Genomic DNA, 27414 nt, shown 5'->3' with positions numbered 1-27414 from the left:
ATGAATCTGAATGCAGAAGATTGGGGTGGTGGAAAAGATGACGCCCAACTCCTTCCTTGTGAGTATCTCTTGTTATTTGGATTCCTTGTACTGGAGTCGTGATCATTTTCATGTTATTAAGTACAGCGCATAACCCCAAATGCATATTGGTTTGTCACCTTTTCCATGTGCAGACCCCTCAAACTTTTACATAAATCAGGCAAGTAATTGATAACATCATGACAAACATGTTTACACATAAGAGCACACACATTATGCTCAAACACAAATATAGACAAATATCTATATTTATGTAAATGATTAGAAAGAAGAGAATAGTGTTCTGCATGTACATGCTTTACCTGTTTCTCAGGTATAGCACAAAAAAATCCAATGAAATAAACAAGTTTTCTCAAACTGAGATTATGCACAGTGAGGTAATACTTAAAACCCCTCCATGGTGGAGGGTCCATCAGTTGTATACTACTTTGGATTGGAGGCCTGAAACCTGAATCAGTCACACCAGTGAACATTGTTTTCACTTACGTTTTTCCAGCTGAGCAACTTTGTCACTAAGAAAACTTGAAAATGACTGTGTGACAGAGAAATTTACAGAAGCATCCAAGACTGAGCTGTTTTCCTGTTTTCTTTGTGGCCTGTAAGAGTGTATTGTGTGAGTTGAAGTGTAAGACATTGACTCGAGGTTTACATCTGCCCTATTTGGTGAAAATACAGATCCCACAAAAAGCAGTTTGAGGAAAGCTCTACTCTAAATTTGTGTTCCGACACATCCTGGAAGATGAAGCTCTGCTGCCGAGGTTTAACAAGACCTTTATGGAATTCACACCCACCCAGGGAAATGTTTGTTAATCTACAGTTGGCTCAGCTTAGCACCGATGAGCTGATAGTTGACAGTGTAATTTGGTCAGTGTTACACATACTAAATGACTTTTTATGCACATTATTCTGAGATGACTTTGTTGTTACTTTGTTATATTAATCAAGCTGAACTGAAGCTGTTAATTGAGCTGAAGTGTTCACAGTTTCCTTTCCCGAAGTCATTTTCATTCTCAATGACTTTCATTGTCAGTATACCGTCTCAAACGTGCAACCTTTGACAGCTCTTACCAACAACAGGCTCTTCAACCTCCACATTGACCCTTTTTGGACGTTTTCCCTTTTTCCGAGATTTTTCTTGTAGATTTGTAGTTTCCTCATCAATGTTATCTCCTATTAGTAATGATAAATTGCAGTTTCATGCAGAATTGATGTTTTTACTAAACTTTAACAGTGTTTATTTTGTTCAAATAGAGAAAAGCTCAGTTAACAAAAAAAAGATTTTCTTGACTGAAGATGTTAAAAATGAAACAACAATAATTCCAAAGTTGATTCAGAAGACAAAGAGATTAGAAACGGAGAGAATCGTGAAGTTTGGAGCAGAGAAATGAAGGCTGAGATAAGAATTCTCTCTGATCTTTTGTTGACATGTTGTGTTGTTTTCAAACAAACATGAAGGACAGTTAACATATTAACAACTATGTAAACACACATCAAAGAATAAATACATTTCTTACCTATTACTGTATCTGGGACCAGTGGACCAGCTCTCACTCGTTTCTTGCGTTTCCCTCCTTTTCCTTCCTCTCCTCCTCCTTCTCCCTCACCTCCTCCTTCTGCCCCCTCGGCTCCTTCTCCTCCCTCGCCTCCTTCCCCTCCCTTTCCTCCTCCTACCCTTTCCCTCTTTCCTCCCTCTCCTTCCACTCCTTCCCCCTCAATTTCTTCATCAGAATCCTCAAATGAGTCATCATACTCCTCATCATCTTCATAATCTTCTTCCAGATCTTCACCTGCAACTCCTCCAGTTCCACCAGCACCTCCAGCTCCTCCAGCACCACCTGCAGCCCCGGTTGCAACACCACCTTTAACTCCAGCTCCAACTCCAGCAACACTCCCACCCTCTCCACCACCTGCGCCCGCACCACCACCTGCACCTGTACCACCACCTGCGCCTGCACCACCACCTGCACCTGCACCTGCACCACCACCTGCACCACCACCTGCACCTGCACCACCACCTGCACCTGCACCACCACCTGCACCTGCACCACCACCTGTGCCACCAGCAACACTGCCTTCAACCCCGGCCCCAGTGCCACCACCTGCACCACCAACACCTGCAGCCGAGCCTGCTGCACCCGCAGCTGCTTTTTTCTTCGTTTTCCTTGCAACTCCATCCTTGCCAGCCGCGGCCCTCTTTGCCTTTGCAGCCGCCTTAGCTGCAGCTTTTGCCTCAGCTTCTGCTTTTCGAGCTGCTTCTTCCTCCAGTCGAGCAGCTGCTGCTGCAACTTCTTTCTCTATTTGAGCTTTCTTTGCTACCTCCATTTTTTCTTCCATTTCTTTCTGATATTTTTCTTGCTGTTCCTTTGCGATTTTCAAAAGTTCTTCGTCATCACCTGCTCCAGCCATGGTAGTTTTGCGACTTGCCTTCTTTGTCTTTTTTGAAGGATCTTTGTCAACTATGAAGGATAACATCATGAATGTGGTTAGAAAGTCAAATTTTAAATGACTTCCATTCTAAGATAAATAAAGTTTCGTACCTTCCACAATTAGCCAGGCATTGCAAGATTTGATTCCTGCCACAGCAGCATAGATACCACCATCCAAAGGCAGGCAGTCACGCACAATCAACTTGTGGATGAGGTTATCGTCAGACACTATTATTTCATGTTTCTCGCTGTTTGACAGCAGAGTATTTTTGCCATACCATTTGACATCAGTCATTGGTGCGGTTAGGACACATTGAAAGAGTGCATCCTCTCGTTCCTCTGCCTTGACCTCTTTTATTTTAACGGCAAAGTCCACTTCAGGAACTGCAGGGTTTTAAAATGACACAAGAGACATGTTTAAGTCTTTTATCCATCCTACACATTCTAAATCTTCTAGAAAAAAAAAATGCCATGGCATTCAAGTTCACCATATTTAAAAATAGTACCTAAATGATTTAGAGCTAATCTGTGTAAAAAGACATACCTTTAAAATCTGTAGAGAATACATTAACTCCCTCAACATCCACCGAGTAGAGTCCAGCATCTCCTTTACCCAGGTTTTTAATTGTAAAAACATATTTTTTTCCTACTTGTTTCAAACTATGCTTCATTGATTCACCCTCCTCTTTGGTGAATGGAACCATTACACCATCCTGCAGAAATCGGGGGCATATAATTTCTTTTTTGTAAAGGAACAAGATGTACTTTTTCTTCTTTATAAATGGCTTTTTCCTCACCTTGTACAAAAAAATTTTGCTTGCCGGATCTTTCAGGTCTATGTCAAGCTCAATTGTTGCACAGTCGTCATCTTTCACCTCAATAGGTTTGAGTGTCCTGATGTGTGTGATGAACTAATGCAGAAACAGACATGTGAAGACACTTAAAGTACTGTAACACAACAGAACAGCAGGAGGAAGTGCTGAAGAGTGTCGGAGACTCGTCATAACAGAAGCACAAATCGTTTGGCCATACCTGGGCAATCTCTTCCTCCCGCTCTTTTTTCATTTCAGTAAGTCTTTTCAGCATCCCGCGGAAGTCAGTAATACCATACTCCACACAGATCTTCTCATAGTCTTTCTTGTCTGCACTCAGAAGGATTTCCCAGACCTTCTCCTCTGTTTCCATTGGCTTGTGCTCACGTGTTCCATCTGGATTACTGTAAAGTCAGAAACTCTAATGATTCACTGAATGAACTGCTGGTTTAATCAGATGTCACACTGGATGCACTGGAATGCTGTTAAAGGTTTCCTTCAAACATGTCTTTGCAGTGGTTTACTCACCGTGTTTTAAGTTTTTTTCTTAATTCTGTTGCATCTGAGGAACAATAAATAAAACAAGGAAAAACAGTAAATAAATATTTATGTTCAGGGTTGTTTGTACTCAAAGGAATAGGGCTTTTGTTGCTTCATTATATAAAAATAGATTCATTTTAGAAATGGCATCAATGAAGAAAATATCAAAGTGAAATAAAAAAAAGGGGAAAAAGTTTTAGCGCAAGCAGCAAGATCTTACGGTGAAATTACAACTATCTCCATCTGCAAGGGAAAACGCACAGGAAAAGAAATTATGTAGTGCACATGCCAGGCCTCTAGTGGGCAGTAAAACTCTGATGACACATCAACAGAAGTGTTGCATGCTAACTGCTAAATATTTGGCACATGTAACGTATGCTCCTTCTTTTAAGGCGTAAATGTTCCATCAAGTTTTGCTTCACCAGACCAAATGAATCAAAAATATGCAGTTGCGCAAACATAATGTATAAATCCACCATTGTTGTATTTTTCAGATGTTAAACAGGGTCCAAAGATTTCAATTTGTTTACAAGGACAGGACTCGCCTTGCGTTGCAAGAAAATTTCACTTTGTCTTATCCACCCAAAACTGTGCAACTGAGCAAACAAGAGGCCAGAATGCGAGAAAACTTTTCCGTTTTACATTCAGCATTGTAGTGTAAACAGGGCCTTGAAAAAAGTACCCAAGTTCTTTTCATCTTTGAAATCAACAGTTTACAAACTTTTCAATAAATCGATAACTGTGTTTTTAATCACATAAATATTTTTCAGTAGGTTTTGAGTCATATTTTAAGAAGAAAACTTACCTTCTGATTGTATCTTTTGAAGTTCTTTTGCTTTAGAGAACCCAACTGTGAACAGTCAGTTATAAAAATGTCAGTTTTTGTTTTTATTCAGACCCAGCTCAACATAAACACACTGATTTATAAGGAAGATTCATGTAACTGTTATCATCCACACTTGAGACAGACAATGATTCAGGTAATGATAGAAATCCTACCCTCAATAACATTTAGGACAACAGTGCAAACAGCTTTTCCATATTCATTTGTTGCATAACACTTGTAGGTGTCGGCATCCTCTGGAGCCACCTTGGGAAACTAATGAAAAATAGAGTTATTGCAGTTTTATTGTCATAATTCTATACTGTCTTTATATTGCTGTCTATTTATTACTTAAAGCCACTTTTTGCATTTTGTGCTTTTGTGAAACTTACCTCCAGAGTATGTTCATGAGATGCTTCATCGTATTTTTGCTCACACAGTGAAGGGTGAAAAATAATTTCACCATTTGCTCTGTTCCATGTTACAGTGGGCGTTGGCTCGCCAACCACTATGGCTTTAAAGAGTGCATATTTACCTACAACAAAGGAAATTTCTTATTTGTGATAAAAAAAATCCTTCAGATAGATGACACAATCCTTCACAGTCAATACATCTCTAACTCTATAATATATTTATTTCAATTTAAAAAAAAGATAAGAACTCAAAAAATTGTAGTAATGTATGTAATGTGACAATTTGAATAGAATTATTTAATATATTTATTCTCAATTCATGTGACTGGAATAACATTTTAACACAATGTTGTATTTTATCAAACAACATGAGTCGTTTGCACATTATTTTCAAAGACCTTTGAAGCATACAAGTTTGAGAATAAGATCCAGATTTATTCTCATTTAGATTCTGATGCATAGACAGATGAAAACGTACCCTCTTGAATAGTAAGCGCGATGGGTTTTCGTGTGAAATCCGGAGTGGTCTTTCCTTCTGGAAGTTCCTCCATAAACTGTGTTATCATGACACCGGGCACCTTTGACTTCTTCTTGATGCCTATTCAAACCAGAGCAGGTTAAAAAAGGGAAAAGCTTTAAATCTGTAGGCAAACGTGTATTCTTAATAGACATGATATAGAGTGAGCAAAAACATTAAAGAATGCAGAATTAAATTGTGTGGTCACTTAAAACATGAAAATTCAGTCCAGTAATTCAGTTCCTTATGAGCCACCTCATTAAATCGTTATTAAAGAAAGAGTAACCAAGTCTAAATTCAGATTTACTTAAAAAAGAAGCAAATGGAAAACCCAGTTATATGTATAAAGTATTTCTATGAAGAAAGAGCATTTAATGATGTGAAAATGCCACTGTACCAGATAAGAACTGTCAACCCACGTCCGATGCTGTGACTATTAACAGGAATGTTTAGTTTTTCTTGTTTTTTTCTTAAAACCAAATTAATATTCCTTTCTCATCCAGCTCAGTTGTGAAGTAAAGTGAAAAGTTAGGATTGTTTGACCCAGTAAGTAGTTTTTTTTTTTAGCTTGTTTTGATGGTTTGTAAAATTCCCACTGTATTTTTACAGGAACAACTTCAGCTGATTTCCATTCCCACCTACTCTGCCTCTCCTGTGTGTTGGCTTTGCCCTGACCCAACACCGAACACATTTCCTTCAATTATTTATTTTTTTTTATACTTAGTTTTGTATTTAGTTGGGTAAAACCAGAAACTGTTTAAAAGAACTGCACAGATTCTTTTTGGATTAGGGAGTGTTTAAGTACTTTGTTTATTTCAGCTTTACAGCCAACAGACTGGCAAACACATTAACTCACTGGCTGCCAAAGACGGTTGCTATAACGATGGCTGGCTGCCAATGACTTCATGTTTACATATTTAGACTTTATATGTCATTTAGATGGGGATGTGGACTAGAATATTAAAGCAGTCATACTGAGGAAGTTTCATTGCTGTTTCCGTATTTGTCATAAGTGCAGGTCTTTGTCGATTGTGTTATTTGCGTCTTCTATGTCATATGCAACAATTTCATGTAATATGCTAACATGTTCGAAGTAAACCTTCATCCATAAGCTTCTTTACTTAGAATGTGCATGCACAGTGATGCTCATAATCATAGTGCTTTGGACTGAGAACCCTCTGGAGTACCAAACATAGGTCTATCTCTCAGCAACCTCGAGGTCAACGTCACGGAATGCTGATCACAGACGTATGACTAGTCCTGGAAATCCCTGGTCCTTAATTATTTTCACATGGAATGAAAAACCCGCAGCAGGCAGAATATTAACTATATAGTTGGTAGTATTAGAATATATGAGCAAAAAGCCTCAGCGTTTTGCAGTCTAAAGCATGCTGCAGGTAAATTGATTGCATTGGGAGGTATGGAGCAGTTTTGCTGTATGTAGCAGAGTGGTGATAACATTACTTCTGTTGAGAAGGTTGGTGTTCACAAAAGTGATGCTGACACCATTAAAAGTAATGTTTGCTTAGAAATATAGATCAGCCTTTAAATATAGAGCAGCAGTTTAATCCAGGATTTATTGGGTTGTACGCCAAAAGTAGTTTATTTATTTACAATTGGCATTAAATCAGTATTTGCAAAACGAATATTTATGAGCATCGTTGTGGTCTCGGACATATTTTGTAATGAACAGTTTTAAATGAATGTATGTTACATGTGCATATTTTATTGGTTATATTGGAGCAAATTTTTCTAAACAGAAGCTTTCAGAAAATTTTTGGTCATAGCTGTAAGATGAGTTAACTTCCTTTCTCTGCAGGGCACAAGGTTTTTCAAAAAGTCCTCAGGCGAAAAATAATTTAACTGCTCCTGTCATGTTTGTAATGCCTCTACACTGGAACACTAAGTCTGGTTTTTGATGCCTGCTAAACAGTTTTTTTTCTTTTAAACAGGACTAAGCTTTATGTTTTGGCTTAAAACTTTTTTTCCTACCTGAAATGAATGTTTAATTTTGTTTCTACATCTCATTTAATGTTTTAGCATTATAAAACAGGGATTTCATTTCTGTATTTAGAACCCAGACAGATAATATTTTCTTCTTCACAGAATGATTTTTCTTTAATATTGGTATAGAGATGCATAATGTTATAATGTGTTTTGTATGTTTGCAACAATCGTCCGCAACTGTGTCCACCTTTAAAGCTAAAAGTGAAGTGCTGATATTCTGTTGTTCTCTGCTTTGCTTTTTCTCTCTGTCTTTTAATTGTTTATTCGATTATGTGATTTTATTAGTTAGAAAGCTTGAAAACAGACACTTTAACTAACCGCTGTATATTTTAGTGTCAGAGTAGTGAGTTTGGGATGGTGAAAACAGGTTTAGTAAAATCTATGCGTTTCATAACGGTGAGGGAGAAACTTGACAAGCCCTGAGGTTTCTTTGCTGCTCCTGCTGAGCTGCCTGATACCTGAAAACTGTCCATTTGTTAGTTTCCCTGCAGCGAAATATTTATCATACATTAATGGAGTGGATGTAAGGAAAACATGACGTCTTCCACAGCAAAGATGCTGATGGATATTTCTGTCACAATTAGCATCCCATTAATATATTCCTGAGTGATGGAGATGGAGATTACTTCAAGTTGATGTGTATGTGTAATTATTTTAAAAATAGATATTGCCTTATCATTTTCAAGAACTTGAACATAAGAGTTAAAGATGTTTGTGCCAGAATGGTTGATGGGGATTAAGTCATCATAGCTGAAACTGAGGGAACCAGTTCCCATCTTTTAGCTTCCTTTAAAGGTATCTTCTAAAGACTTTCGCTGAAGGTATAAGTGTAAAGAGGTCCTCTGTGGAGGCTGGTGTGACTCCCATTATGCCTGATACTCAAACAAAACAGAAACCCCCTTTTTTAAAAATCTATTTTTATTCTAACTTTATTTTATTTTATTTTTTAATAATTGTTTTAGTTTAAACATTACCTAAACCAGCAAGTCCTATTATGCTAAGATACTAAATTTATCTGTCACCATGACATCTTGGCATATTTAGATGATTAAGTTGTGATCTGAATAGAGTGTGAAGAATGTTTACAAGTATGTTTGTGGTATTTTAACTGAACTAGTCATTGCTTTTTTATTCAGCATAACCACATTTAATTCTTTAATATTCACATTTAATATTCTTACAACACAGAACTGATCTATGATCGGTTGTTTTTCAAACCGATTTGCCGTGTCAGGATTTCAGGACATGGTTCGTCATACCTGCTCGGTAAAACACACACCTGTGCTCAAGGTGAATTAGTCACAGAATATGATTCTTTAGGTTTATAGCAAAGTTTTCACTGAAGTTTTCTCATTTCATTCCATGTTAATTTCATTTGTGCAGATTATGGACAAGTTTCATCTCGTTCAGGTATTGTGTACTAATGTTGTTCTGGACCTCTGACAAGTTGTAAGAGTTAGAAATGTCATGATCTATTTTGTGTTTCTCCTTAGTTCTGGTTTTTAGTTTTCCTTGTTTAGTTCTCTCATGTCTAGGTTCCTGTTCATTAGTTCATCTGGTTTGATTTTCTGATTTGTTTCACCTGCTTCTAGTTTCTGTTTCTGTGTTGGTTTGCGTTGTCAGTGGCTAGTTCATTCTGTTAGTTCTGCCCTCACTTTTGTTCATCGAAATTAAAATCACGTATAATTTCTGCATCCTTGCTTCCCGTCTCCTGGATTTGGGCCCTCATCTCCACACCAATCGTGACAAGAAAGAGCAAACAAAATCAACATTTGGGCAAGGCTTATGGTTTTCTATTGTCATCTGTGTCATTGCTGCTGAGTATATTGAGGTTTCCTGCTGAGTTAGGCTTACAACACATGGTTCTCCGAGCAGTTTTAGCTTCTAGAAATTGACATGTTATATCTGGAAAAGTAAAAGAAGAATAAAAGTTCAAATCTGAGATAAATAAATTTGAGATAATATAAGACTGTATTTTAGTACTCTACTAGAATTTTTAACATTATTTTTTATTAAAATTGTACCAAGTTGAAAATTTGAACTTGCTCATTTACATGTAAGTTTTATGTATAAGCTCTAAAATCTCTGCAATTCTAAGGTTGTACTGGGTTCCAGTTGCATCGGTTAGATACTGTAAATACTGTCCACATTGAGACTGAGCTGTATCCACATCTTATACAGAGCTAGTTGACGTTTAAACTTATGTGTAAAAAGTGGCATTTTCCCTTTGAATTACAAGCCAAGTAGACATGTGACAATCAGAGTGCCCTCGAGCAACAATATGTAACTGGTGTTCAAAAAGCATGGAGGGTTGATGGAAATGTCACAATGAAGTGCATCTGTTGTGACACTGAAAGTTTTATCATCCACTTTGGATGACACCTTTCAAGACATGATGAAGAGCACATCATACATGCAACTCATCCAACATGGAGTCATGCATTTACAGAAGGTGAACCGTTTGTGATTCGGTTTCCTTTTCTCGCATACCTTTGTTTTGTCGGAGTGAGCTCCCTCAGAACCGTCGACTTAACATGTAACGTGACAGCGGGAGAGGGCACAGGACAGGTAAATATTTAATCCTGACTAAAGCACCATGGCAGGTTGGAACTTCGACAGGATTATGAACACATAATAAACACAGAACACCACAAAATATAACACATTACCCAGAAATGGGACAAACAACACAGACACAATGTCGGCTCACCAGAATGTTCAGACACACATTACGCAACAAAAAAAGGTTAAAGAGAGACAACATGTAATACAACATGTTAGCAGTGTGATGTTGCAGCAGCATGGGGAGAGTTGTGCTGTGCAACTGTTGATTAGACTTAACACATAGCTTGCTTACGCATTTTCTCATGGCAGACATCTCAGGATGATTCCTGCGCAGTGCTTGAGAGAAATTGAGAAAATACTTGTGGGGGAGCAATTTGCAGGAAATGAATTAAAAATAAGCCTTAATTAGATCTTCTATTAAAACAAGAATGTCACTTTATTTTCAAAGTGTGTGTTGCTGTGACCCTCTTACTACCACCAGATGGATGTCAGCAATGCTTTGAACTTTCAGTTGTTTTTCTTTGAGTTTGATCAGAAAGAAAACATTTTTCCCAGCATGCTTTTGTTTGGTGATTTCAGCATATTTTGGATCCCGTCTTCAGGCTTCTTTGCTTCGGGTCATTTCTCTGACCAACATCTTCATGATTCTGGCTTTCGGGGGAAAAAACGTCCCAACCTTAGTCCCAACATTCAAATTCAAGTACAAGTAAGGTGTTTTCTCTTCTTCTTCTTTAAGTGAAAAAAAAAAAAAGATAAAAGCGTTTTGACAAGATGCATTTGTTTCTTTACTCCCACACTGAGAGACTACATCTAGTGATCAGGCTTCCTTATGATGTGAAAACTCGTAATCTTTGGGCTTTTTCCACTTGCTGCTCTGATGCTGTTCTTGATTTTGTGTCATCAGAAATGTTCATCTCTCAGCTTGAAGCAGCAATATTCAGTTGCCTTCCGTATCTTCAAAGCTCATGTTCTCTTGTAACAACAAAACTGTTATGTCATCTCTGTCGTGCCAGTTTTGCAGAGTGTTTCCAAGTCTTGCAGGTTTGTATGTCTTGGATGCAACAGTACATGACTCTTCATTTTATACAGGATTTAGTTGTGAACAGAAGTACAAAGGTATCTTGTTGCTGATCATTTCTGGGAGAAAAGAAAATGCAGGTAGAGACAGCTGGAATACCGACCTTTGAGTGACTTCTGCACTTACCCGCCTGCCCTGCGGCAGTTTGATCGGTCACCTTTGTCCTCTTCCACATCCTTATTTCCTCCTGAGCTCCGCTGACTCAGAGGGGCTCTGCACGGAAGGAAAAAAAAACAAAACATGAAGGATAAAAGATAAAAAAAACCTTTCGCACTTCAAATATGCGTCGCTGACATTTTCCTCAGTGTTTGAGATGAAACCATTGAAAACTTTGGGATTGTTGTGCTTATATTTGCTCATTCTCTTTGTGAAAATTTAAGCAGGTGCCACTCAAATCTTCTCACTGAGTTATATTTAAAACTTTTGGAGGAATATGAGCAGCTCTAAATGACTCATATGGCTTTTTTTAGTTGCACAGCTTCTCTTAGCTGCTGCAGTTCTCTTACTGGTCGGCGAGAGGCAGCAACCAGTCTCATTTACATTAAGGGTTGGCCTAAAGGGTTGATCTAAATTCCTATCTTAAGAATCCTTTGAAGGCATGTGATAATTAAGCAAAGATCTCGCTGAAGCCTTATATCAACAGGAGGAAGAGTTGAGCTTAGTTCTGAAATACTGCACAGGGTGCCACTGCCTTGGCCAAGCAACTCAGTACAGTTTATAGTTCAGCTTGACAAATATAAAGCACTGCACATAAAGTAAGGCACTGAAAGGAAGTGGAGGACACTTGCAGGAGTAATAACATTTTTATTAAAGGCAGTAGGTACAAGGCAAAACCTGAACTACAAACTTAATTACTGTTTCCACCCTTTGCCTTTTAAGCAGCACCAGTTTACCACCATCACTTGGGAGTTATATTGTTTCCGGAGTCCTGCAGGCTTCGGCAGAGTTCTGTGGATGTAGGCTGTCTCTGTTGAGTCTCTCTATGGAAATCCAAACTGACTCAATGATGCTGAGATCAGGGTGAAACATTTTAGTTTCTGTTATTTCCTGTTAGAGGAATTCCTCTGACTCGAACCGCCAAAACTTGTTTTCATAACATCAGCTTTTACATTTGAGGCTGTTTCACCTCAGGGTGCATTTTGGACTGAGAATGTTTAATGGATAACATTCCTGATATCAGAAATGGTTAAACTCTTTTGATGGCACTTTGTGCACAAAGATAAGGTGTAGTTTTTGTCATTTAACTCAAATCCTTGTAAAGAGGACAAAGCGATCTTACAGAATTTGAACCACTCTTGCCAGTTTAAATTTACTTGTTTAAAATGTACATTTATTTGTTCAACAACAGATTTTATTTTTGATGCAGTCACCAAAATAATAAACGTTCATTAGTAAGTACTTATAATAATAATAATAATTAATAAATAAAGAAAGCAATGAAGATGTAGACAGGAAATTTGAAAGACCAAAGTGGCAATGACCTGGCTGGCTGGTCATGTTGGATCTGTGAAACCATTGGGCCACCTAGTGCTCCTATACAGTATACAATATGTATTTGGCATTGGGGTTGTAGTAGTGGTGATTTGTGCTGGTCCAACAAAACTGTCCTGGAGCTGCACTGCCTCTTACTACCTGTAACACTGATTGTTGGATGGAGAGGCTGATGATGAATTGTGCTGGAACTGGACTTCATCTTTTGTAAATGGTCAAAATATCAGAAACAAAATGCAGTGTGGTTAAGTGCTACTGCTTCAAATATCAATATAAAATTATAACATTGGATCACATATCTGGCTTGACATTTGTATTGGTTGGTTTCTGATTTAACTAGAATAATGACTGAACCAAAATGGTCACCGACACTCTTGATGCCCAATAACTGACTCATGTGACACTTAACTGTTATATGAGTCACAACTCTGCATAGTTATCAAAGGTCATATGAACTCTTTACCTCATCACTATTTTTTGTTCTTGTAAAACTTGACCTAAAGACTCTCATGTTAACAGGTCTTAACCTCCCCATTGGACAGGGATTTAAAGTAGGTGTGGTTACATCTTATTGAAATTAATCTTATTGTCATTATGAGTTTGTAGCTGAACATAGCTTTTCAGGGGATCAGAGGTGAGTCTTGTTTGAGTACTGTCAGCCTGATTAACAACATGTTTTGTTTTTCATTGCTAAAAATTAAAGACACCATTCCTGTTAGTTGATATTAATTTCTTTTACCACCTTAAACAGTCAAAAACAGGATTTTTATTGATGCTTTTAGACATGTTTTCCAATTCTTAGATAATGACTGACTTTCTGCTGCTATATTTTCCCATCTTTTAATAATAATGATGTGAAAACAAAAGGGAATCACATTTGCTGATGAGTGTGCTCGATATGCACCCTCTGTTAATTGCATTGAGGGATTTACTGCAGGACAAATACCCCTGTTGTTTGCTAAATCTTGCTCAAAGAAAGTACAATGCTTTCTAAACTCAGACCAAAGATTAACCTTTGAATGCTCCATATTTCTCCAAAGATTATGAATATTTACAGTCTGCATGTCTACCTGAAAAGAAAACCTGCAGTCTTTGAAAAGTGTTTATCTTTAGCTGTGTTCTAGCTCCAGTACATGTTCAGACTTTGGCAGGAATCTTGGCTCTTAGTGCATCTTGAAAATGAACTTCATGACACATATGGAAAATGCTAAACAGCCTGCAGGTTAGGGTTTATTGGCAGGAGATTCTGAATGGTGAATAGCTCTGTTGTTTTAGCATATTACACATAGAGATGTATGTTTGGATGTGGCTGTCGTACTTTAATGAATTGGGAGTTGTGGGGGAGGGAAGCTGTTGGCTAAATAGCTTTTCAATACACTCTGAACATCTGCTTCAGTCACTCAGATTTAAACGTTTTTTTTTTTTTGCTGCAGTGTATATTTCAGTAAATACACATGTAAGCAAAACCAAAAAAAAAAAAAAAAAAAAAAAAGGTGCCCTCATTTCATTTGGCTCGTGTATAAGCAGCCAGGCATGTTGTCACTGCAGGCACCATGACAAGCCATCAAGATTAAAACAAGAGATTGGGCAATCTGCATGTAGACAGCTTTTTACTTTGCAGATGTTTGCTTCATTTGTTTCTGAACACTCTAATATACTTTCAATTATATTTTCTTCCAAGGAAAGAAAATAATAACACCAATGTAAATGTGGTAAGTTGATGGTTTTGATATGTGATTAAACTGCTTGAGCTGATTGCTTTTTTTTTTTTTTTTTTTTAACTAAAACCTTTCCGTATAACAGAATATGCAGCACTTAAGGAGAAATCTTCGGAAAAGGCCCAGAAGGTTTTGAACAACACCCAACCAGAAAATGTTTATTGCCGAAGTGGTACGTGACATGTTTCAGGGAATCCTCCACCCCACCCTGCAGATGAGTGCACCCTTGACCACACAGTCTGGAAATGGCATCTGGTTGCTTCTCAAATGACCCTCACTGCATTTTTCCACACGTCAGTGATTGCAGCTGAGCGAACAAGACAAGAAAGCGGCTTCAGCAGCATAAATCACACAAAACTGGGCTTGATGACATGGTCTTTTGGTGTCAAATGAGAACTTGTGGTGCTACATGAACTTCCCAGTTTGTTCAAATTCTTTTACAGAGCCGACAAGGTGGTGCAGTTATCATTCATAACGACACGAAGTAAAATGCGCTTAGATTAAAAGCAAACTGGTTGTTTGTTGTGAACAATTTTCTCCACCTTTCAGTTTGGGTTTTTCCATCAAAGACAGTGGCTGTTAACTCTCATAACAATGCTCTGGACAAGGTGCAGAAGGTAAAGAGGGGCAGAGGGGACATCAGCAACTGCAGCTCTGCAGAGTTCTTTAATATAGAAAGAAATTGATTGTCTGCCAATCTACGACTCACTCCCTCCTTACAGGTCCCTGAATCTCAGGTTGCATATCGATTTGATACCTTCATCTAAAGTTAGTCATCACCTGACAACCTCACAGCTCTGGCCATACTGCTGTGATTCAGTGTCCCAGATTTAAAACTGTGAAATTCAAACTGAGAAGCCTGCATGCCTTGCAAAGGTGATTTTATGCACGAATACCAAATCTCTGACCTGTACGTAACTAAATCTGATAATATGTTTTACCTAAACATGAATTATAAATGTAGCAATGAACTTTGTAATTTGAGAAAGTGATATTGGATAGCAAATAAAAATGCTATCTTCTGCAATTAATGTTTGTACTCTTGTGGGACAACAAACACATGTTCAAATAGAAAACCACGTTAAACTCAAGCACATGCATAACTTAGTTTTTTTTTTCTTTTACTGCACTTGTGTGCACCTGTTTATAAAGTACCAACATTTCTATAATTGCATTTGTCTAAATCATGGTTAGCAGGTATGAATATAAAACAGCTTCACTGTAATTTGTTTTTCTTCTCTGCTCTACTCGGTACATTTTCTCATCCAGCCCTCATTTTGAGGGCCACCTACCTGCTTTCAGTCCTCAGTACTTTCAGCTCTCTTCCCTTTCAGACAGCAGTCTGGTCACACTATGCCTTCTCCTAATTTTTTCAATGTAATAGATCCTTCCAGCAGTGTGCAAGTCTGTGCTTGATGCTCCTCTACTGCTCAGACCCAGTGACTGCCAAAAGCTGTTTAGGCTTTTTTGTATTAGTGATGGCTCCAAAGACATTGGATGTTGAGTGGGCGGTGAAGCAGGGGGGTGACTACGAAGGGTGGGTCAGACAGCAGGTTAGAAACCTCTTAAAGGATCGTTTGTTGTCACAAACCAGATAAAGTGACACAAATGAGGAAGAAGGTTTGATGAAGTCGTTTGCAAGTCTGGGATCAAGATATATATCTGTTCTCATGTTCGAGGCTGAATCACTGGTGACTATCTGGACTAGATCACAAACTCCATGTTGTAAATGTTAACATTTCATGTAACACCGTGATTGTTTTTATTGTTTTTAGACCAAAGAACCCATTTGTGTTTTATTTATACTACATCCAAGCATGTAAGACATACATAACTATCAGCTCATTTGGTTATGGCATTTAGAAGAGGTAATCAGCTTTTGATGACTAGGGCAGTAATTTCCATGCTGTCAAATTCAATTAACAAAATAAGGAATTTCTCTGCAGCTAGTATTGATTTCACAAACTGGAGTGGAAATAATCATGATAATGTTCTATTGAAAATATTTACAGCAGAACTAAGAGGCTTATGAATCTCGTAATAAGTGAACAACAGGTCTAAATGTCATTCTGTGTGTAAACAATGCTTAGATCCACATCTAATATCAGGGTTGAAGGCAGCATCGGACATACTTTTGTCCCTTGTTATTTATTGCACACTGTTGCAGTGTATTGTATTATTTTGAGAGGAAGAAAGACTTGGCAGCTAACACCGAGGCTTAGATAAAGAAATGAAGTTGGCTGTGGCTGTTTTACATTGTCCCCCTCCCATCAACTGCAACGCCGGCCTGAATGCAGCTGTCGGGAGTTTATTGTGTTCCTATGAAGATCTGAAACCTGATCGAGTATTTACAAGCATTAGCTACTCCCAACTAAACAAAATCCTGACCCGAAATGCACTGTGTACAGTATGATAGAAGATGCTATAAAAAGCACATAACCATTTTATTTCATTGTTTTAATTTACAGAATTTACATTTAGTTTTCCAAGCAGTTTGTAATATATTTACTCGAATCTGGCAACAATTTTTACCCACCAAATGGGAGCAGACTTACAACAGTATTGGATTACCGTCCATAAATGTGTTTTTTTAACCACATGCCTACCTTACTGCATGCCAAAAACCTTTACAGCCTTCGCAGTAAACTCTGACTGCAGCACACAACAACAACCATAAATCTGACATACTGTATGTACTGACATCAGCCCACATGGGTCATCTTCAAGGATAAGTTCATAGGTCATAGTGTGTGCATGGTAAAAATGTAGGTCACAGCAAACATAGTGATGGATACATTGTTATTTGGGGAAACTTTAATTGAACCTTTCTTTTGGTTAATGTACAATAGATCACTTCATGGGATTTTTAGTGCCGTACACCAAATATTAGCTCAAATATTTCCAGCATGTCATGTTTCAGCATACATTTACACCTGGTTCATAACACTAAAGGCATGTCGGTTACTTGGCTGAGGTTTTTCTGAGTCGTCTCGTTGGGTCTGCTGAGTTTTTACAAGACAATAAATCCTGTTCTGACTATTTTTTATATGACTGTAGCACATTAAAAATTCTGCATAAAATCATTGATGTAATCAGACCAAGAGATATTATTAGACAGTTTACTGTATTTATCTTAGGATTTTTTTTTCCTTTCTTTGTGAACAGTATGTTTAGTAATATGACAGCTACAAAACTAAATGTGATTATTTTAACTGTTAGGCTTTGCCTATTGTTATTTTTCTCTCAAATTCATTCTGTAATTATGTAGACACAGAGGGCAGCAGTATTTTGTCACACTCTTAAGTTGCTCATTCACAAAATATTCTAGAGGAAAACATGCTATGTAAAGCGGCCACCTTCAAAGTCACATTTTCTACTAAATGAATCAAAAATGATTTGAGATATCGGTTTTCTGTATTGATTAATCTGTATTTACAGACGGACAGAAAAACCAGTACTACATAATACATTCCATCACACACCTTTAATGGTAATAAATGCTGCACAGAGAAATGAGACCTTTAAGTGATTCACAATTAAGAGGAGACCTCTGTTCATTGTTAGGAGATATATTCTATAATTGTCCCATATCAATGTTTGTCATGTAAAACTCTTTGATTAACTTTGGTTTGTAGAGATTAAGGTTATTTCATTTAATGTGACACATACATCACTAGTATCATCCCTCTAATTTGATCTAATTTTGAATTGTTGGGGAGAAATATAATCGTTTGCGTTTAGCAAATAGAAGGATCCGGCAGCGTGAACAGTGCAGTTAAGGTCAGGCAATGTTCAATTTGCAGACAAGTCCCGTTTTGCAAATCCAAGTCAGGTCTTGATTCTTGACCTTTTTTTCTTATCCATATTTTCAGAAATTTCTTACTCTTTTAAATGGTCCTTTTAAATGCTTGTTCAATTCTGTTGCTTTGGTTCTCTTATTGTTTTATGTTGTTTTATTTGTGTAGCTCTAAGGCACATTGAATTGCTTTTTTGTTTAATGTGCCCAATAAATAAAATTGCCTTGCCTTTGACCTCAGGTCAATTCAAACCTTTTCAAAACTCAAGGTTCAACATTTATTTTTGTCATTTGCATATATTCATTACATTAAATTTGTACTTGGGACCAGCAGTCTGCAACTTCATAAAAATATCATAATAATATAGTTGTGTATAAGAATAATAAATAAACCACAACAATATCAAGTCACTTCAAAGACACATCAGTTTGAGCCTATTTATAATAAGTAGTCTAGTTAAAGAAAAACCACCAGATGCAGGACGCTAGAGTGGAAAGGAAAAAAACTCCCCTTAAACAGGGAGGAAAAACTTCCAGCAGAACCCGACTCATGGGGGGAAACATGTGCCTGGACTGGTTGGGGTGGAGATGATAGGAAAGAGAGACCAACATGCACTGCATCTAATATCCATTAAGACCAGCAGAAAGAGGAGAAATACGTTTCTGATGCCAACACTGTCATAATTTTCTACAAAGAAGATAAGGAGCTGAGAGATGAAAAGGAAGAGCTCAGTGAATCATGGGACGTCCCTCACAGACGGCTAGACCGCCCATCACTATAAGATTTATCAAAGAGGAAGGTCTGAAGCCTAATCTTAAAGCTAATAAAGATGTAACAATAACTGCTACAAATACATACTACAGTGCAGGATTATAAACTGGGCAGCATGTTACCAGTACAGCTGTAGTGTTTGCTGATAGCAAGATGAAAGCAAGTCTCACAGTAGCGCATGTGGCCACACTGAGGCAGTTCTCACATCCTCTGGGAATAAGCTGCATTTGAGCTGGTAGTCCTGCCATTTGTGCTCTGTAGCCTCTTGGCCAAGAGGATGGGGTCAAACAATCAGATGGGTCAGATTTGTGGAATCCCCCATGATGACCACACTGATCCTGCACCTGCTGATAAAGGTGTCCTCAATGGAAGGAAGACTGCTACATCTGACTCTTCAGGGCATTTTCCACCCTGTCTGCCTTTCTGACAGCAGTGGAGCAGTTTCCACAACCAGGTGGGGATGGAAAGCGTGATCTTTGGTTGCAATCAGTAACATCCCATGTGATGCTTACTATCTGGTCTGCTTCAACCAGATTTCTTGTAATATTCATGAATTTAAAGTCCATACTCATACTAGCATTTTTAACAAAAAAAAGCTGCCCAACAGTAAAGTAACTTATTAGAAGATCCTTGCACTCAAGAGGTTTGTACCAGAAGTGTGAAGTCAGAAAGTAGAAATGGCAGCGAGAGCAAAGCTCTGATCAGAATGAAACAGAATACAGACAAATACTGTAAAAGTAAGACAATTCCTCTAAGATCTTTTTTCCATTTTTTTCCACTCAAAATTCTAATTTTTGTTTGATAGTGTTGGTCTTCCTTGATCTTAATGTTACAGCAGGATTAGAGCAAAGCTGGACGATTTGAGCAAGGCGCCACTTGGAGATTTTACTGAGAAACAAGGTAACCGTTTAACAGTCAAAATCTAGTCCATAAAGCCAGAAAGGTTTATTTTGCACATGATGACAAGGACATCTCAAAAAGATAGATACAACAAAATCTTTGTCAAGGTCTTTTTTTGAACCTGATTAAGACTTTTAAAACATGAACATGTCTTACCTTGTGATTTCTACGATGGCTCTTTTCCTGAGTTATTCCCATCAGCTCATCTCATGCCAGATTTATTACATTACTTTGATGAATGCTTTCATCACACTGTGGCTGCACACTCAGGTCTGGTCCCAGTTGCGATTGGTCATTACATGAAATTACTTGCAAATACACACCCAGAGTCTTCATGCTTGTCCAGATTCTGTATGGTGCTGTCATCCAGTCTCTTGAACTGCTGTTTACAACTGACACATTCAGGTATACCAACAGGGAACACTGATGGTTTGGTATTCTCAAATACCATGGACCAAATTCCAACTGGCACTTTACAAGCATCTGTTTCTAGTGGTGTTTCACTACTTACATTCCACCTACTCACACCCTCCCTTCTACCTTTTACCCTCCATATCTCCTAGTTCTTTGACATTCAAGTCATTCTTTTACCTCTGCTGCTCCAAGTTATGTCTCATCTCAGTTTTTCATTTCAATCAATGCAAGTTAATGTAGTTCTTCAAAGCTATATAACTGCCAAGAGATGGACATTGTAATTCTTGTGTAAGGATCAGCCTTTCTCATTGTTAGTTTGGATCAATTTGCCAGTTGCTTCCAAAATAAGATTATCAGAGTATTGTGAGTTAATTATTTGTTAAGACAAGCAAACCTTCAAAACCAAAATCTGCCCAGGCGACACTGCAGGTCTGCAGTCATTTGCCCCTGGATGAGTACACTATTTTTTTCTGGATTATTTTAATCGCGTCATGATGGGTGAGACATTTTTAATTCCTGGACATGATGTTTTGAAGCTTCAGCGAGTGCATCACAGGATCAGGAAAGATGAGGCCCCCAATCCTTAGTGGCACGCAGCTCATGAGGTCCCTCTATCAGTCTGATTTACTGCTCTGTGAACGTAGCCATGTTGATACACCCTGCTATTGGCGCAGCCAACAGCAGCAAATACAGAACACACACACACACACATTTAGGTCAGGAGATATTTTTGATTACTTTGCTTGTTAAAGCAGATTGAGTTACTCATTTTTAAGCATACATTAGCTGAGTTCATACTGATAGTGAGTTAACAAGCTTTCTTTACTGTTTTTCTGCTACAAACTTAATTTAGTATAAATTACACTTTAAAATGATTACATACCATATAGAGGCATTAAAGACGCATTATAAGGAAAGTCAGCAAAGAAACACAAGAAGATTAAAAGAGAGAAAGAAACAAAACAAGAGTCATAGTAAGATTGTGTTTTGATGGCGGAAAGGAGCTAACAGGTCAGGAGAAAATGGCAAAAGTTCTTTAGTGTGTCTTTAAATTAGAGATTTCCTTTTAAGGAAATGTTTATTACATTCCTGATGATCATGCTACATGTAGTATGTACAGTTGCCTTAATCTGACAATAAGTAAGATGAACACACTCAGAAATTTTGTGAGACAGCTTGTGGTTGCCTTCTTAATATCGCAGATCATGTGTAATCACCATGATCATTGGTGCACTGCTGAACAGGATGTTCAGCTTTAGAAGAATGGGAAAGCTACAGCACTAAGCTAAAAGCTAACTTTTTTTTTTTAAGGTAACAGTAAAGTTTACTTTGGAGTTGTGTTAGAAAGAGGACAGCACAGTCCAGCAACTACTTTATCCCCCCATTTGAGTTGGATCATTTTCTGTTACTTGCTATGTAAAACGGCAGACATGGCTAACATGTTAGTTAGCCTAGAGTGGAAAAGCTCAGTTGCAACAGTTTTCAGTTGTTGTTACTCTTCACAGAAGTCACACCAGCAGGTGACAGTACACTTCTTTCTGTCTTTTTTTCCTCAGTTTTTCCTTGTGTTTCAACATTTATTTCAGCTGATTTGTCAAGGGGGTGGGGGTTGATGTCCTCCCTGTAGTCACACAATTTCACATGACATTAGCTATTAGCGGTAGCTTGGTACCAAATACATTCAGGGTATGCTTGTAACTTAGTCGCATCAATAACAGAACAGGATTATGTATTGTTCTGCACTTAACCACTTGAAGGACACTCCGACTTGTGCAAGATGTAGTGGTAATAAAGTACTTAAATGGGGAGGCGTCAGGGAGCACTACTTGGTTGTTTGGATTCAGTTAGCGCACCACTAGATGGGAGTAATTTTCACACACTGGGACTTTATACATTTTTACATTGGTCTTTTCATGCTAGGACTTATCCAACTTTGTTACGCATCAGTATCGTATGAAAGCAAAGTGTGTAAGAGGAGTTTATTGGATCTGCTGCTGATTTGCCTCTGAATTGACAAAGGAGCTTGTAACAGAGGGGAAATAGGCCCACCTCAATGTATGCTTTCACACACCACGCCAACATCCCAGAACTGTAAGCTCACCTCTGAGATATCTTTGTTTGGCATGTGTGAATTATTGAAGAGGAACAGCAGTATGTTAATTACAATGTGTTTTTTTTTTTTAACCTAACAAAGAACAACTGATGCGTGAAAAAGACTCATTAAACATACCCAGTAAAAAAAGACCAGCTGTCTCACACACCCACATTTTTAACAAATCAGATACCCAATCAGACCAGATTACAATTTTTATTTTGGGACAGATGCCTTACATGAACTAAAACTTAGAGTTTCAGTAAGTGTTATAGCAATTTATTGTATGATTATTTAGTAGACAATTATTAAGAAGAATCAGAATAAATTTAACTTTCCTTTGTGAATATCAACCATGTGTGTACTAACAGCAGTGTTAATGATTGTGTATTTCCAATGATGTCTGTATATGTAACCCTATATATGTATTCTGTGATTCCTCTATGTTTTTGCCAACATTTATCTTTCTGTTTGTCAACAACTTTATGCAAAGGCTATTGGACAGATTTTTTTGTTTTTGTTTTTTTTTTGAGAATAGGTTTTAGTCTAACATAGATTCCATTAAATATTTGGAGGGATCCAGATCACTAACTGGATACAAACATTTTTTTTAAGGATTTTTGAAAGCGCTTGGCTGAAAAATATAGACGTTCCCAACAGGTTTTGATCCAAAAAAAAGGGGATCTCTAACAATTTTTATCACTTTACAAGAACAAATTAAGATGTAAACATGCAACACACAGCACAGTAAAGCTAATACACTGGACTATAAATTATTCATATCACTACCTGGATGAAATGTTGCAAAGAACCTGATGGGAAGTTCAATAATCTGACTCGGGTGTTTTAGTGGAGGAACATGTCTAAGATATGCAGGTCAGTGGGTCCTGAGGACCAGGATAGAGGAACACTGCTTTAAACAGCGGCAAGTCCATGATGGAGCGTAACGTCAGAGGTAGAAAGTTCCAAGGTTTTGGCCCAGCCACTACGAAGGCACGTTCACCCCACTGTTTGCACTGGGACCGTGGGACCACCAGCAGGTGTTGTTCGGAGGACCGCAGGAAGGGGTCTGTACTTTTCTCTTTACATTCTAATGTTTTGGACCGTGATTTTAATGTGTTGTGTTAAGCACTTTGATTTGTGTTGAATATGAAATGTGCAACACAAACAAATCTCTGTTGCCTTAAATACCCACAATTTAAAATATGATTTATATAGAAAATGCTAATTTGCTATTTGACTACCAGAAAATTATGTTCAGGAGATTTAGCTTTGAGTTGTACAATAATATAAAGAGCTAAAATGAAATTACTTTAGTGAAGTACCAATTCCTAAAAAGTTCATTTGTTTGAAGCAAATCAAGCAGTCGAAATATGTTTAGTTATAATCCACAACTGGAAATTGGTATAATCTGCAAAACTGCTAAAACCATTATTCTCTGTAATGTAGAACATGACACATTTTAAATAATAATCTGCTTTTTACAAACTGTGACTTTCTTCATCCAACCGTGTGAATCATTTAACTTTGAACAGAAATGTGCTGATCAAATTAAAAACCCTCTGGCTGTTTGGCCCATACATGATTCTGGCATGTTCCAGTCACCAGATGGTTGAACAGACGTGAGCAGCACTCTGATTGGAGGGATGATACCCTCTTCATATGTGTTAATTGACAATTTAACAGGAATTTGTAATGGCCATGTCTTGGCTTGTTGCTATTTGCAAAAGTGGGAGGTGGTGTCAGGCTGTCAACAGAGCACACCGAACTGAAGTGTTTCTCACAGGGACCCTATTCAAAGACAAAGATTTAAGAGATTACAATTACATAATAATTAGTTGTATGTGAGTAAAGTTCAGGTAACTGGATATTCTTTATGAGCTGGTTCGATGGGCTTAAGGCTGCACATGGTGTGATGTGAGCTGTCAGGGGAGATGTTGGGGTTTTACATGACAGCACTGGTTAATCCAGCAAGTGTTGCTCAACAATTGACATTCATAAATATGGACTTGGAATAGTTTACCGTCTGTCCCACATGTTGGGAATAACCATGTTAGTGGGGTTTCCTGTATCACACACGATATCAGAGCTAATGTGGCGATGATGGTGATAATGATGATGCTGATGTGACACTTAAGTTATTTTATTAAGGGTCCTTTTTTATTTATAATTTTTATGCTGCTTCATACGAGCTGGTTGAGATGGATGTCGTTATAGCAACCGAGTGAATTCATGTAGCCTATAGGATTTTAAACTTCTGAGATTCTGAGGGCTTGTCTGGCTTCTGTCATCTGAAGCTGTTTTAGCTTTGAGGGTGTCGGAGGTCGAGGTTAGCGTGGCTTCCCTGGAATTCTCTGTTCACCTCGTGGCTCAGCTGCTGAAGCAGCTTGGGATAACTCAGATGAGTCTTATTTCCAGAAATAAACATAGTTTAGTTTCACTATGAAGTCCTTAAATCTGAGTAGGATTTTTTTTTTTTTTCCCCCTCCAGATGTCACGTCCTTCTTCTTTGTACTCAAACTTGCTTGGTTGCATATTTCTCATGTCATCCGCCAACATTCATTTCTTTCTCCCTGTCCCCTCATGGCAATGAACCCGTAGCCGTTTATGTCATGCAATACTCAGGGCACTCATATAGGCGCCACCTGTTGCTGGTGCATGCTGGGACACTTTACTTAGGATACTGCGAACTTGGCACTGCTCATTTACCCCTCCCACCACAGTATTCTGTTACTTGTGACATGACACTTCTGGCTAACAGAAGCCAGATTTAAAAGAGTTATGCATAAAAACAGAGTAAAAAGTTCATGTTTTAGTACTCTGCAAGTATCTCAATGGGGTTCATTTAGATGTGAAGTTTTCAGATAATCTTATTTTGCTTTGTGGTGGTGAAAAAAAACCATTTTGAAGACAAAGCTGTGAGGTAATTCCGCATATGGAAATCCTTTTTGTAAATTTAGTCTGTAAAGGCTTCCATGATTTTGTATTAATTTGATTTTTGCACATTTAGTACACATAATAAACTCTTTCCTCAGTTTAGTCTTTATTTGTTTGTTTCCTTTTTCTCATCGTCTGTCATAACTTGCAAAAATTTGGTTGTTATTAAATAATAAGGAATTGACTGGCACAGACTTGTTGGACCAAAAGGTGTTTGATATTAAAACTGAACGCTGTGATGTCATTTGCTAAATTCCCACCAGTTCAACTACCATATAAATCTAATCAAACTCTGCACCGTGAAATAAACTATTTTTATACACTTTCTTTATGTTAACACTTACAGACCATTCTGTCATGTTACTTATTTAGTTTGTATGAAGTTTAGTCCCACTCCTCCCATTGATTATACAATTTATAAACCTCCCAAATTAGAGGAGGAATGAAGGAGCAAAGCCTATTAATTTTGATGCAACTTCTTCCAACATTACATGCATTATATGTCTGACATAAAAACTGTGATTCAGACTCATTGTTATTGCACAAAAAAATATTAGCTCCATATGGTGGCTCTATATTTTTGGAGCCACCATTGCCCCAAAGCTTCCTGAGGCTGCAAAATCAATTTTAACAACTTTCTGCTCCAGCCTGCAGCGTCATATGACAGCTGGCATATTTATAGTACTATGCCATATGCCAGCAACTGGATTTCAAAATATTGGGCACTTTTTAAACACGCAATGGCTGAGTCATTAAAAAAAAATCCAAATGGCTTTCATCAGAAGAAGCAAAACAAGAAAGCAAGAATGTGACAGAGCAAGATAAAGAGGCAAAATTAGATGTGTTTTACTGGCTAGAGGGAGCTCAGAGAAGAGACAGGATGCAAGATGGATGTGGAATTGGATATTGTTAGGGGGCACCAACGTGCAAAATCTTGTCAAAGTTCAGTTTGGCTGCCATTTTAAAGAAACTGATAAACAAAATCCAACTGATTGTCCAGTAAATGCACATCTGTCATTACAATCAGTCATAGGAAAGCTCTAAAAGGAGGCTTCACTCCAACAAGTGTAAGGTTTGAGTCTTTAATACTGAAATGGTGCTATTTCTGCAGTGCTATGTCTGAAAAAGTTTTTTTTTTGTTTTTGTATCTTTTTACCTGCTTGGATATTTAACATTGTTTTTAACCATGCACAAGTTACATTTTATCTGCAGCAGGTCAGTGATTTTTTTTTCTTGTTTTTTAAGGCTGAGGTTTTACAGTGTTGTTTTATCATTGCTGGTGTATCCAGCAGCTTTCCTTTGTCCTCTTTAGCCCTGTACATGATGGATGATTGTCTGCTACAAAGCATCTGACCCATTTCAACCTTATTCCTCTGCAACAGTAAACAAAGACGCCTGTTGACATTTGAGGCGCCTGCAAACACATGTTTTCCTGCATTCCCAAACAATTTGCTATTTTCAGACGCTAATTTCTTCCTCTAAGCAACATAATTAATTATCATGTTTAGATGGACATTGAAGAGCACTGCCTTCAACATCCCAAACATCATTAAAAAGGAAAACATAAGAAAAAATAGTTCATTTCAAGGATCACATAGTGCTAATATCTCAGAAGAAATGGCAAAAAGAGGAAAACTGACAATCGCCTTCATTTGTGCCAATTAAAAACATAATGTATAGATGAATAATGCAGAAGTTTTTTTGTCTTAATCCTATTTTCCTTCTTTGAGAAGAGCTTATGTGCTATTTTTCAATGATATAGTCAAGTGACTGAAAAAAAGACTAAACAAAAACAAACACACAACCAAGAGGTGACAGAATTATTCCAAATACAAACCATCAAAATAGCTGAACTGCAGCCTGTCATGACTTCATGACTGCTCCCTTCTTACAACCACAGCTCGAATTGGTTTGCCTTCAAATATTTTGTTGACGTTAACTCTGTTGTATACATTTGTTTTTCTCCTTCCTGCCAAACTCGTCTTTGAGGATGTTATGACATTTTTACATCATAGACATGTTTTTTTGATGCTGACTCTTCTGAAAACCTGCGTGACCTTGTGGTTTCCCTTCT

General features: G+C 37.7%; 1 protein-coding gene across 4 annotated transcripts in view; it reads right to left on the bottom strand.

Annotated features, from left to right (window-relative positions):
* igfn1.1 (immunoglobulin like and fibronectin type III domain containing 1, tandem duplicate 1) overlaps nucleotides 1-15892 on the bottom strand; it is a 26236-nt gene extending 10344 nt beyond the window's left edge. Inside the window, exons 1-13 of one of the 4 annotated variants that reach the window (XM_079241817.1) lie at nucleotides 15722-15892; nucleotides 11347-11433; nucleotides 5532-5651; nucleotides 5033-5175; nucleotides 4817-4916; nucleotides 4623-4667; nucleotides 3806-3839; nucleotides 3498-3681; nucleotides 3263-3376; nucleotides 3010-3178; nucleotides 2577-2849; nucleotides 1554-2495; nucleotides 1108-1209 (exon numbers count right to left, since the gene is read on the bottom strand). In XM_079241817.1, the coding sequence (XP_079097943.1) occupies nucleotides 1108-1209; nucleotides 1554-2495; nucleotides 2577-2849; nucleotides 3010-3178; nucleotides 3263-3376; nucleotides 3498-3681; nucleotides 3806-3839; nucleotides 4623-4667; nucleotides 4817-4916; nucleotides 5033-5175; nucleotides 5532-5651; nucleotides 11347-11395 (2275 nt within the window). In that variant the 5' untranslated portion in view covers nucleotides 11396-11433; nucleotides 15722-15892. The other 3 variants (XM_079241814.1, XM_079241816.1, XM_079241815.1) reach the window with 3 other exon arrangements.
* Nucleotides 15893-27414: the final 11522 nt, after the last annotated feature.

Source organism: Telmatherina bonti (assembly GCF_933228915.1).
Source record: "Telmatherina bonti genome assembly, chromosome: 6".
NCBI lineage: Eukaryota > Metazoa > Chordata > Actinopteri > Atheriniformes > Telmatherinidae > Telmatherina > Telmatherina bonti.
Note: the sequence above shows the minus strand (reverse complement) of the source record. Positions and strands in the feature narration are given on the sequence as shown.